This window comes from Gambusia affinis, linkage group LG20, assembly GCF_019740435.1.
Source record: "Gambusia affinis linkage group LG20, SWU_Gaff_1.0, whole genome shotgun sequence".
NCBI classification, from domain to species: Eukaryota; Metazoa; Chordata; class Actinopteri; order Cyprinodontiformes; family Poeciliidae; genus Gambusia; species Gambusia affinis.
Window position 1 is genome coordinate 22,389,662 of NC_057887.1, and position 13,218 is coordinate 22,402,879.

General features: G+C 34.9%; 1 protein-coding gene across 1 annotated transcript in view; it reads left to right on the forward strand.

The window, feature by feature from the left end:
• The window catches only part of spsb3b (splA/ryanodine receptor domain and SOCS box containing 3b), a 17,487-nt gene continuing 4,269 nt past the window's right edge, over positions 1 to 13,218 (forward strand). Inside the window, exons 1-3 of the mRNA XM_044101605.1 lie at positions 1 to 429; positions 9,959 to 10,085; positions 11,092 to 11,251. Coding sequence (XP_043957540.1) covers positions 389 to 429; positions 9,959 to 10,085; positions 11,092 to 11,251 — 328 coding nt within the window. The 5' untranslated portion in view covers positions 1 to 388. The remainder of the gene's footprint in view (positions 430 to 9,958; positions 10,086 to 11,091; positions 11,252 to 13,218) is intronic.

A 13,218-nucleotide genomic window follows, 5' to 3' on the forward strand; every position in this document is an offset into this window, starting at 1 on the left:
GACTTAGAACAAGTTGCTATATCTTGCTAGAGTTACTTGTATGTTACTTTAGTCTCCTTTGAAGTGAGCTAATATGTTTGCAACAGAAACTAGATCAGAAATATTTGGCAAGATTTTGTGTTTTTGGTTATTCCGCTAGTTTTCTTCAGCCTGCATGCTCAGGTCAGCAGCCGTCACGTGACGACTCAGTTGAATCAGATGCAGATCAGACGAAGAGGAAGTCAAGAAAGAGAAGAAGAAGGAGTCCAGTCATCTACACTAGCTCCTCCTCTGCCCGGTTCTGATCCAATTGGAGCGCAGTGTGGGCGTGGACGGGTTTTGTTTACTTCTGTCCCGCAGAAAGTGGGACAGACTGAAAGCTGCAGCTGTCACACTGACAGGGATCCACATGAGCCTCTGCAGCACAACGTTCAGGGAGATCTCTGCAAGGTAAGAACCCTCTGTATCAAAATATTTCTGAATTTGAAGCTGGTTGTTTAACAACAGCAGTTAAAAATCTGGAGTTTATAGTTCAGAAACAGCAGATCAGAGTTTGTTGAAGAGAACATGGCAGCTGATGGCGTTCAATTTGAAATAGAGGAACTAAAGGAAGAAAAACAAATGAACACTTCACGCCAGGGGTCAACAAATTTGGATTTTCCTTCACAAGAGGTGAAAAGCCGACTTTACTGAGAATTGAATTTATTAATCTTGGTGTTTTTAAAGAAAGTGACACCAACAGAATAAGTTTGGTCAATCAAGCCCAAAAAGAATTTGAAAACTAAACGAAATTTCTTTTAATACAGAGTTTTTGGATTGTTAAAGAAACAATAAAGAACATCAGACAACTTTAATTTCTTGATTTTATTTGGATCTTTTTGGCGCAGTAGTGTGTTTACAGACGGTTTGGCTGTGCAGCTTAAATCTGGTCATTCTGCGGTTTCTGAGTGGATCCGTTCCTCTGCCTGACTCAGGCTGTCCTGACTCAGACCTCCAGATGCCGACTCGGTATTTAGGGTAAAGCCCAATTAAAGGGAGACCTGTTCTAGACTGACTAATCTAAATGAACTCTAAATCAATCGTCTCCTACACCTGCTTGGACAGGAAGCGACCAGCTGCTGCTCAGGTCTGGCATTCACGCGCCATCAGGTCCAGACTGCAACGCCGCGCTGCAAAAACACAACATCCAACAGTTAGATGATCTGGTTTCTACTGCAAATATCAGAGTACACTGGAAATAAAACAAAACTAACTTACAAGTAGGTTTTCAGACAGAAATAGGAGATTGTTTTGAGTTAATAATTCCTTTATATTGATGAAAAATAAACCTTTTCATCAATATATTATACATTTTAACCTATATGTGAAAAATACGGCAGAGTATTAGGGCCAAAAATAAAAATTACAAGAACAAACCTGCATGAGAACAAAGTCATAGTGATGTGACAATAAAGCCAAAATATTACAAGAATAAAGTCGTAACATTATGAAAATAAAGTCAGAATATTTCTAGAATAAAGTCATAATGATGTAACAATTAAGTCGGAAAACTAAAGTCACACTATTATGACTTTACTGTCGTGATTTATTTTTAAATTTTATTTACTGTGGCTCTAAAACTCTGTCATAGAAAAATATTTTGCTATAAAAGAAATAATTTGCCAATGGATGTAATACTTCTTAATCAATATTAAGGAATTATTTACTCAAAATGAGCCACTATATTTTGTTGAAAAGTTACTTATAAGTTAGTTTTATCTAATTTCAAATGTATAAATGTTACTTGGACTGAATTAGTTGGTAGGTTTTGTGTTTTTGCAGTTATAAAAGCAGTAGGGAGCCTGTCAGTGAAGCACTGCATTAGAAGCGAATGATTGCAGGAATTATTGACCGTGGAGGTAAAAACATCATTAAGTGTTTGATTTCAGAGTTAGAAAACAGAGAAGTTCTCTGTTTGTGGTGATTGAATCAGCAGCTGCTTTAAAAATAATAAAAACAATGAATGATTCAAAGTTCGCTCTTCCGTTTATATTCTAATGATTTACAACGTCACAATTTGAGTTTTTGTCTTTGTCAGAGTTACTAGCAGATAAACAGTCATTTAAAGATAAATAAGTCTTTTTCAGTGTATTTCATTTACTTGTAAACTGAACTGCAGGTTCTTGAGCTGCGTTTGGTTTTGATGCAAAAATTATTGAGTTTCCATTAGAAACGAGTGAAAAACTGTCAATATTCCGCTAATGTGGAAAAACCCTTTCGTAATTGCTGTTTCCATTAAATAAGAGGATTAAAATCACGCGAGAATACTTCTTCTTCTTCTTCTTTTCTATTATGGCGGATCACAAGCAACTTTAAGGTGCATACCGCCACCTACTGTACATGAGTGTGTAGCTGCATTACTTCACATCTATTAAATTCTATTTTTTAATTTTGTATTCTTAAGATAAATAAACAATGCTTTCCTTAATTTGTGAATATCTGTTATGTTTCCTTCATTTCCTAATATACCTTTAAGATTCCATTCATGCCCTATACTTCTAACTATTCTCTTTAATTCTTTCCTTTCGAGTTCATATGACTTACAGTTCATCAGTATGTGTTCTACATTTTCTTTCTCTCCACATCTCTCACATTTATCATTATTTTTCCTCCCTATTAAATAAAGTATGTCATTTAAGTAGGTATGACCTATTCTTAATCTACTTATTATTATTTCTTCTCTTCTGTTTCTTTCATTAATGCTTCGAATTTGAACTGACTTTTGTACTTCATATAATCTTCTTCCTTTCTTATCTTCATTCCACATTTTTTGCCATTCCTCCATTTCTTTACTTTTAATAAGTGATTTCCCTTCCCCTTTCCCAAAAGGAATTAACATTGCTATTTCTCCCTCTAAAGCCCTTTTAGCTAATTTATCTGCCTTTTCATTGCCTTTTACTCCTTCATGTGCTGGCACCCAACAAAACCAAACATCAATGCCACCCCTATATAATCTAAATAAAATATGATGAATTTCTAATACCAAATCTTTTCTATTATTTCCTTCTCCCTTGATACTTTCTACTACTGCTTTGGAATCTGTGCACACCACCACCCTATCTGGTCGAATCTCCTCCACCCACTGTAAGCTTAATATAACTGCCACCATTTCTGCTGTAAAAACCGACAATTGATCTGATATTCTTTTATAAATACATTTTTTAAACTCTGGAATATATATTCCTATTCCCACATATCCTTTTAAATTCTTAGAACCATCTGTGTAAATTTTAAGGTAATTATTATATGTAGTTCTTAAATAAATATCAGTCTTTATCCCTATTTCATTTAAATTCCAATCATTTTTCATTATGCTAATTTTCAAATCTACATTAACCTCTGGTATTAACCATGGAGGAATAACGCTAGTTGGATTAAACTGAGCTATTTCCTTGTCCTCCAATCCATACATTTTAATCCATTTCCTAACCATCCATCCAAATCCATTACTTTGGAACTTCACATATTCCCAACAATTTTGTAAGATAATTGAATTCACATTATCATCTATATTACTTTTAATTTTCATCCAATATGCTAAAGCTAGTTTAATTCTCCTCATTTCCAGAGGAGTTTCCCCAGTTTCAATTAAAAGAGCATTAATAGGTGTTGTTTTTATTGCTCCTATACATATACGTAAAGCTCTACACTGTAATCTTTCTATTCTTTGTAATGACGTTTTAGCTGCTGCTCCATATATAATACTGCCATAATCTATTATTGCTCTCATGAGAGCCCTGTATATGCTTAATAATGACTGTCTATCTGCCCCCCAATTATTTCCAGCCACAGCCTTTAATAGATTAATAACTTTTTTACACTTGGTTTCTAATTTATCTATATGTGTTTTCCATGAGTAAGAACTGTCCAACCATAAACCTAGATATTTATATTCTGTTACTCTTTCTAAAGTCTGTCCATATAATGTTATTGTTTCTATATTAATATTTCTCTTCTTTGTGACAACCATATAACAAGACTTGCTTGCTGATAATTTAAAACCCCATTCATAAGACCATTTTTCTACTTTACTAATTGCTTTTTTAATATTTTCTACCACATGTTTAATATTTTTCCCTTTCATCCATATGGCCCCATCATCTGCATATAGTGCAGATTTTATACATTTACCAGTATCATAGAAAATATCATTGATCATAATATTAAACAAAATTGGACTAATTACACTACCTTGAGGTATTCCATTTTCAACATTAAATTCATTTGAATAGTCATTCCCAATTTTTACTCTTATTTTTCTATCTAGCAGAAAATTTGCTATCCAATTATACATTCTCCCACCTATTCCCATCTGTTTCATTTTTATAAGTAATCCTTCTTTCCATAGTGAGTCATATGCTTTTTCTATGTCAAAAAATACTATAATCATTATTTCCTTCATTTTTAAAGCTTTCTCTATGTCATTACTGACTCTAGTTAGAGCATCCATTGTTGATTTTCCTGTTCTGAAACCACATTGGTATCCATTAATTAGATTATTCTTCTCAAGGAAGTATCCTAATCTATTAACCATTATTTTCTCCATCCATTTACTTAAATGAGAAGTAAGAGCTATTGGTCTATAATTATTTGGACAGGTAGGATCTTTACCTGGCTTATTAAATGGTAAAATGATTGCCCTTTTCCAACTATTTGGTATCGATCCTTCTTTCCATATTTTATTAAATAATTTTAATATTAATTTCAGTGTTACTTCCGGTATTTGTCGAATATAGCGTAGCATAATTGGTCCTCCCCTGGAGCTGAATATCCTGTCCCTTTCAATACTGTTTTTATTTCTTTCATGGTTATATTCATATCTAATGTTGACATAGATTTTTGACATTTTTCTAGTGAATTTTTATGATTTCCTAGTTTTTGAATCATCTGCCTTCTATGAGTATCTGTCAAGTGATCACCACTATGAACTGCCGCAAATGTCTCACCTAATAACTCTGCCTTATCTTTATTTAAAACCAAAACCTCCTGTCCTCTGACTAAGGATGGAATATTAACATTTTTCTTTTTCCCCATCATTTTTCTTAACATTGACCAAACATTCTGTAAATTTATTTCTGAACCTATTGATGAACAATAGTCTCTCCATGTTTTCTTTTTTGCATCCTTTATGGTTTTCCGAGCCTTTGCTCTTTTCCTTTTATAATCAATAAGGTTTTCGATTGTTAAATTTTTCTGTAATATTTTAAAAGCTTTATTACGATCTTTAATTGTTTTACTACATTCATTATTCCACCAAGGAACTACTTTCTTCTGACCTTTCACTTTTATTTTTGGAATGCTATAATTTGCAGCATTTAAAATATGTTCTACTATTTGATTTGTACATTCTTCAATATTACCTTTTAATGTTACTATATGACTTGTTTCTTCACATTTTGTTTTAAATTTAAACCAATCAGCTTTATTAAAGCACCATCTTATTAATGTTAACTCTTCTTGTCTATTTATATTATCATTAATTATTGTACTCACTGGAAAGTGATCACTCCCTAGTGTAGACTCCCATTTAACATCCCATTCACATGCACTAACTAGACAGTTAGATATTAATGTAATATCTAGACATGAAACTGTATTTTTATGTATATTTACTCTTGTACCTTTTCCATTATTAAGACAAACTAATGACCTTTCATCCATTAATTCTTCCACTATTTTACCATTATGATCTGTCTTCTTGCTACCCCATAGACTGTTGTGAGCATTAAAGTCTCCACACCAAACTTCTCTTCTATGAATTTTCCCTATTTCCTTAAACATTTCACTATCAAGATTTTTACATGGATTATAATAATTTATGATTTTAATATTTCCGTGTTTCTTTAAATTAAATATTTCTATATTAATACATTCTAATTGTTTATTTAATGAGTCTTTCTTATAAGCTATTCCTTCCTTAATTAAGGTGGCACATCCTCCACCACTACCATTACTTCTATCCTGTCTTTCTATGTTATATCCAGGAATTTTAAAATCTAAGTTTGAATTTAACCATGTTTCTTGTATACATATTACATCTGGTATTATTTCTAAATCATAAATATACTTTTTAAATTCTTGTCCATTAGCTATTAAACTTCTGGCATTCCATTGAAGAATATGAAGAACCATTAGAAAAGCTTGTATCCTAATCCTGACCATTTTCTGTTATTTCAGTGGCACTCAAAATGGTTTGAATCTGATCTGCTTGAATTTCTTTCATATCTAGGAACCTCCCTGCTGCTGTTACTATTGCTTTTATTTTATCACTTTTCTTCTTCATTTGGACTGTAACATTAATAATATGACATATAAATGCTACAAAGTTTTCTTTTTCACCATCATTGTATTTTCCTCTATTTTACATTTATGTGAACATATATTATTCGTATTTGTTGTTGGCATTAGAATTTGTCTCTGATCATTCTGTCCTTGATGTGTGTTACGTGACTTGTAACTTTGGTCTGTTTCTCCCAGCCTTATTCCTCTTGTACTATCTTTCTTTACTCTTTTTAATGCTTCTGCATAAGAAACTCTTTCTGTTATCTTAATTTTCTGGGCTTCTCTAGCTTCCCTTTGAACTATACATCCACCATAGGCTGCACTGTGATCACCTCCACAGTTACAGCATTTAATTTTAGCGTCTTTGTCACATTTTCCAAATTCATGTGGACCTCCACATCTTGCACATCTAATTTTTCCCTTACATTCTTTTGCAATGTGTCCCATTCTTTGACAGGTAAAACATCTGAGCGGTTTCGGGATGTACTCTCTAACTTTATAGTTCATGAATCCTAGCTGAATGTTTTCTGGCATGTTGTTTTCAAACTGTAATATCACAGCCATAGTATCTTTGAGTTCCCCATCTCTTCTACTTTTAATCCTGATGGCATTTGTTATTTTCCCTCCTTTGATTTCATTCTTCACCTCCTCCATTGTCATTTCAAGTGGGACTCCTGAAATTACTCCTCTCAACCTTGCCATATAACCTGGTATATATGATTTAATTCTTTCTCCCATCAGAGTTTTCATTTTGATTATATTCTGTTGTTGTGCCTCACTGATAGCTTGTATTATCACTTTTCTGTTGTTCATGATTCTAGCCGTTTTGATTTTTCCTATCTCTACCTCTATTGCTTTGGTTATCTTTATCGGATGAATATAACCCCTTTCTTGCTGAAATTCCACCACAACTTTGTATTCTACTTCTGTATTACTATTATCTTGTTCTCGCGAACTCACTCTTTGGTTTATTTTTGTCCTTTTACTGCCTTCCGCTCCTGGCTCACTTTCATCCGACCAACTTCTTGCTCTTTCATGTCTCTTTCTGATTGTTCTTTTCATTTTTGCTGACCTCGCTATCATCCACTCCATTTCATTTCCACTATTTCCTCCTGATGTAGAAGCCATGCTACTACAGTCAATGTACAGCTTATGTGATCCACCAAATCAGCTCCTACCGCCTTCTTTGTTTGTTGTGTTCAAATGTCCGCCTTCCGGGTTCAATCTCTCTCGGAATCCACCACTGAAAAGCCATGCCCCCACGCGAGAATACGTTTGTTTACGTGATAAGTCATTCGTTCTTCTTCGTGGTTTGCGCCAACTCCAACATCCGGTTCCTCACGGTGTGATTCGAAAAAAAGTGTTTCTAGCGCACCTGAGTGAAATAAACTGAGAAAAAAACACCCCAAACATTAACTTTTTTTAGCAGTTGCTTTTTGTGTCAGATTGCGCGAGTTTATAGAAATGGAAACGCAGACAGAGTTGAAATTCCTCCTTTTTAAAGAGACAGTGAGAAATAAATGCATCCCGTTCATTACTGGGTCCAGATTCTGTTTGCATAAACATGTAATCATAACCATCACAAGTTCTGGTTCCCAGAAATAAACATGTGAATTTTAGAGACGCATTTATTCATATTTTTGTTAAGTTATTTTCAAACTTTTAACACTTTTTTCAGCAGACCAAAAAAATGAAACACTTTTCCATCACTTTTTGTATAATTATTGTTATTTAGAGACACGATATTCACTTAGTTGGGTTTTATTTTCTGCTTTCATTCCTCACAAATCATAAAATAACAGCAAAACGAAAAATATTTTAGGTCTAGTTTCTGTTAGTGCACCTGAAATGAGATAAAAACTGGAGTTAAGTCAGTAATTCTTTAATATTGATTTTAAAAAAGCATTTTAAATTATTTCACTTAATAAGATGTTTATAAGGGAAATAATAGCCAATAGAACTAGTGTTTATTTTTATAAATATTAAGGAATTACTGGCTCAAAACAAGCTCCTGTATCTTAATGAAAAGTTAAATGAAAGGTTTTTTTCTTATTTCAAGAGTATCAAGATATTTTCTCCAGAAACCAGACCAAAAATACTTGGTAAGGTTTTGGTGTTTCTTTCAGTCCATTGTGTTACTTCATAATTTATGGGGATTAAAACAGATAATAAAACCAAAACAGGTGAATCAAGGGTGTAACTTTGTGTTGCAAGTTGGTGAGGATGAAGAGGAGCAGTTAGGGTGATGAAGAGGAGCAGTTAGGGTGATGAAGAGGAGCAGTTAGGGTGATGAAGAGGAGCAGTTAGGGTGATGAAGACCCACCGTCACTGGAGGCTTTTTCTTTTCTACTGCTAAGAATAAAGACAACAATAAATCATGATGTGATGTGTCTTGAATATAGGTGACCATCGGTGTTACTGGATTCTATAAAATGTGGCTTTAAGCTGAGATGTTGGTGTTTGGATATTTAAATATATTTTCTCTCTGCTAATAAATCCATAGTTTTTTTTCTGTCAGTTCTAGAAACAAGAGCGAACAAAGCAAATGTCTTTTTATAATGGCCCATAATTTAATTTTACTTAATAGGAGCCATAATTTAAAACGTTACAAACTTTGTCTCCTACATACTTCATGAAATATTTCATCATATTTGATGATTGCTCTGAATATTCCCACGTTCTACGAACAAATGATGCAATTTGTCCTGGGAAAAATGTAGAAAATCAGGTGATTGTATTATTTTTGTTCTGTCTGTCAGCTTAACGCCATACGCAGACTCGTTGCCATGGCAACCAATAAACGACAGCCCGCAGAGCAAAGATTATGTTCAAATCCCATCCATATGGCGCCGTGTTATGAAAAAAAGGAGGGTAAAGCCTTCCTGAAAAGTCCGAAATTTTGAGACAAAGCTAAGAATTTTTTTTAGAAAAATGAGGAAATTTCTGAGTTTTAAAAGTCAGAAATTTGCTAGAAAAACCTCAGGAGTTTTTGAAATTAATCTTAAATTTTTTCTAGAAAAACAATTACCATTTCTTAGTTTCAAGTAAAAAAAAAAAAGTTTCTTTTTTATTTTTGACTTTACAAAATATGAAATTTTAGTCTCAAAATCTTAGATTTTTTTTCTAGCAAAGTGTCAATTTTTCAAACTCAGCAATTTCCACGTTGTTTACTAAAAAATGTCTTAGCTTAACAGCAAAACTCCCGTTATTTTTTCTAGCAAATGTTTGTCTTTCCAAACTGAGAAAATTCCACGTGTTTTTCAAGAAACTTCAGAGATTAATGGCAAAATTTCATATTTTAACTTTTCAAACTGAAATTTCCACGTTTCCTTGAACAATTCTGAGATTAATCTCAAAATTGAAATGTTTTTCTACCAATTTTTGACTTTTCAAACACAAAAATGTAATTTATTTATTTATTTTAATTAAATGTACTATTGCTTTTGGCAGAAATTCACTTCTTTTTCTCCTCTGTCTGCAGTAACAGGCAGCTAAATCTAAGTTAAGTCTTATATAAGCAAAAGAAGAAACCCAAACATTGTATCTATGCTGGTTCGCTGCAGAGCGGCCCAGTCTGTAGGGGCCAGCAGGTCAGAGGTGACATGGCGTCCAGCTCGGTCGCCAGCTGGTCCTCAGGTTTTCTGTTGGCCTTCTGCAGAGCCGCCATGCTGAGACGAAGCCGGAGCGGCAAAACTCGACATGTGGCCTGGAGCGAAACCTGGCAGGACGCAGATATCCTGACAGCTGGCGGCAGGGAGGAGTGGGACAGCCAATCAGTGACTCAGGTGAAGCAGCAGAGGAAAACAGGCTAAATATGCAACATTTCTTTAAGCTTTTCCATTATTTGGATTTGAAAAATATGGTTTTTTTGTACAAATTAAAATTGTGCAAAACAATAATTCTTTGTCTTTGTCTATTCTTTGTCGCTCAAAGAATAGACTTTAAAATACTGTTGTTAGTTTATAAATCACTGAATGGTTTAGCACCACAATACATTAAAGATCTGCTGTTGTTGTATCAACATTCCAGAACCTCTCAGGTTCTGGTTCTGGTTCTGCTCTGCATCCCCAGAACCAGAACCAAACGAGGAGAAGCAGCATTTAGCATCTATGCACCACAAATTTGGAACAAACTTCCAGAAAACTGTAAAACAGCTGAAACACTGACTTCCTTTAAATCTCAACTAAAAACCCACTTGTTTAGAGTTTTATTTGAAACGTAATCAATTACAAATTTACTGACGGAATCTGACTTGATGTTCTGTTTTGATTGTTGATTCTATGTTGCATTGTGTTTTTGAGTTTGATTTGGTGTAAAGCACTTTGAAATGCCTTGATGCTGAAATGTGCTATACAAATAAAGTTTGATTTGATTTGATTTAAAGAAGAGTGGTGGGCACACGTCCGCTAACACGCTAACACCAGAGCTGGGTGCTAACTAGTTACATTTACTTAATTACATGAGTAACTTAAAAAAAAATAATTATTATTTTATTGTGCTGTACCTTTTACTTTTACTTGAGTAAAATTTCTGGCTTTTCCTCCCACTGAATGAAAAACAAACATGTTTTAACCAAAACCTCACCAGACAGACTCAGACCTGCAGTTTCTGTTGTTAAAAGGTTTAGTTCGGGTTTGGACCCGGAGCCTGCAGGGACACAACAAACCTGTTTTTTACTCTTCTTTTGGACTCCTGCCTGTTGGCAAAATTACAAAAATGCTAAATGCAGGCCTGAATCTGCTCTGCTGGGACCAACACATTCAGACTCACATCATGTTGTTTGTTTCTCAGATCGGCGACCTGGAGTCTGAGACGGATCAGCTGGTCGGAACCGGAACCGGAGCCGGTTCTGAGGTTGTGGTTCTGTCCTTTGCTGTGCCAGGGAAGCAGGAATCAAACCAGGAGCTGAACCCGAGTTTATGGGCCGCTGACGACAGAGAGGAGGACCAGGGTGAGCAGAACCTCAGAAAACCAGCACTGAGCATGAAACACGGAAACGCAGCAAATTAGACGAGTTTTTACTCACAATAGCCTAAGTAAAAAAAAATTTCATTTATTTAACATGAATTGATTAACAATAGATTTCTACCTTGGTTTTCTGTACCTGCTGCCATATAAATTGTCTTCATCTATTGTTAATTTGGTTTTGGCAGGAAATTGTTCAGTTTTTATAAACATTTGCAAAACTACATTTTCTCTAATCTTTGTTAGCTCTCTGTTAAAGATCAAGTTTTATATATTTTTATACTACCTTGTTCTGAAATTAATATCAATAATGATGTAATTTGTATAAATAGATCTATATATCGATCTATTTATTGATCTATCTTTATATCTATATACAGAACAGACCAAAAGATTGGACACACAGTTATGTCCAAACCTTTGGTCTGTATTGTGTATATATATATATAGATATGTATATAGATATGTATATATGTATAGATATGTATATAGATATATATATACAGAGAAAGAGATATAGATATATCTTTTGATTGATAGATGGATATATCTATTTATATATAGCAATGGTGATGTTAATAATAATAATAAGTATTGTTATTATTATTATTATTAACATCCCTCCATTATAAAATGCACTAAATCTTTTTGGGCTGTGGGGGAAGCCGGAGCGCCCGGAGAGAACCCACATATGGACATGGAGAACTAGAAAGCCCCATGCAGGCAGAACCAGGCTGGGATTCTAACTCAGGACTTTTTTACTGCAAGGCAGCAATGTTACCAACTTATCCTGATGTTTAATTCACACCAAAGGAGAATTTAGAGTCTAATTAACCAAACAGTGATGAGTTTAGATTGTGGCAGGAAGCCGGAGCGCCCGGAGAGAAACCTGCTAACAGGATATTAACTTTTGATAGTTTATTCACAAAATTCAATGTTTCTGGCTCCTCTCCAAAACCAGCCTTGCTGTTTTGGAGAGGAGTGGCAGGAGAAACCATTAGGAGGGATTTTCTGTGGAGTGTGGTGTTTCTCTTCATGTGTTTGCTTCTCATTATGAATCTCGCTTTTGTAGATGTTTTCTTCAGAACAGGTTCAGAATGCTTTAAAAACTGCCAACAATTTCTGAACCTGTTGGGAAACTTTTACAGAGGTTGTCCTTTGCTGTCTTTACGGCAGCCGTAATAATAGAATAATCTTTTCGCTGATCATAGAAAATTTCACAATCAGGATCAGTTTTTCTTTTGGGAACTCAGTAAAATCTGGTCCAAAAGTCTTTCCTCTTTGTTTTACTGTGGGCTACCCCGTCCGGGGTAGTTTGTCTTTAGGGCAATCTATGCCAATGGTTCCGAAAGTCTTTCCTCTTCTTTTGAGGGTGAGCTGCTATGTCTGAGGTTGTTTTTCTCTTGGGCAGTCTGTACAACGATTACGAAAGTCTGTCCTCTTCTTCTGAGGATGAGCTAACCCGTCCGGAGTAGTTTTTCTTTGGGGAACAGTGTAAAAACCCGTCCCAAAGTTTTTCCTCTTCGTTTGATGCTAGACTACCCTGTCCGTGGTAGTTTTTATTTTGGGAAGTCTGTAAAAACTTGTCCCAAAGTCCTTCCTCTTCTTCTGACGGTGGGCCACCCTGTCCGGGGTAGTTTTTCTTTTGGGTACCCTGTACAAAAGGTTCTGAAAGTCTTTCTTCTTCCTCTGACGGTGAGCCACCCTGTCCAGGGTGGTTTTTCTTTGGGGAAATTTGTAAAAATCTGTCCCAAAGTCTTTCCTCTTCCTCTGACGGTGAGCTAACTTGTATGTGGTAATTTTTCTTTTGCGAAATCTGTACAAACCGTTCCGAAAGTCTTTCCTCTTCTTTTGGCTGTGGGCTACCCGGTTCAGTGTCGTTTTTCTTTTGAGAACTTGATGCGAGCGGTTCCGAAGGTTTTCCTTGTTCTTCTGGCGCTGGGCTACCCTGTC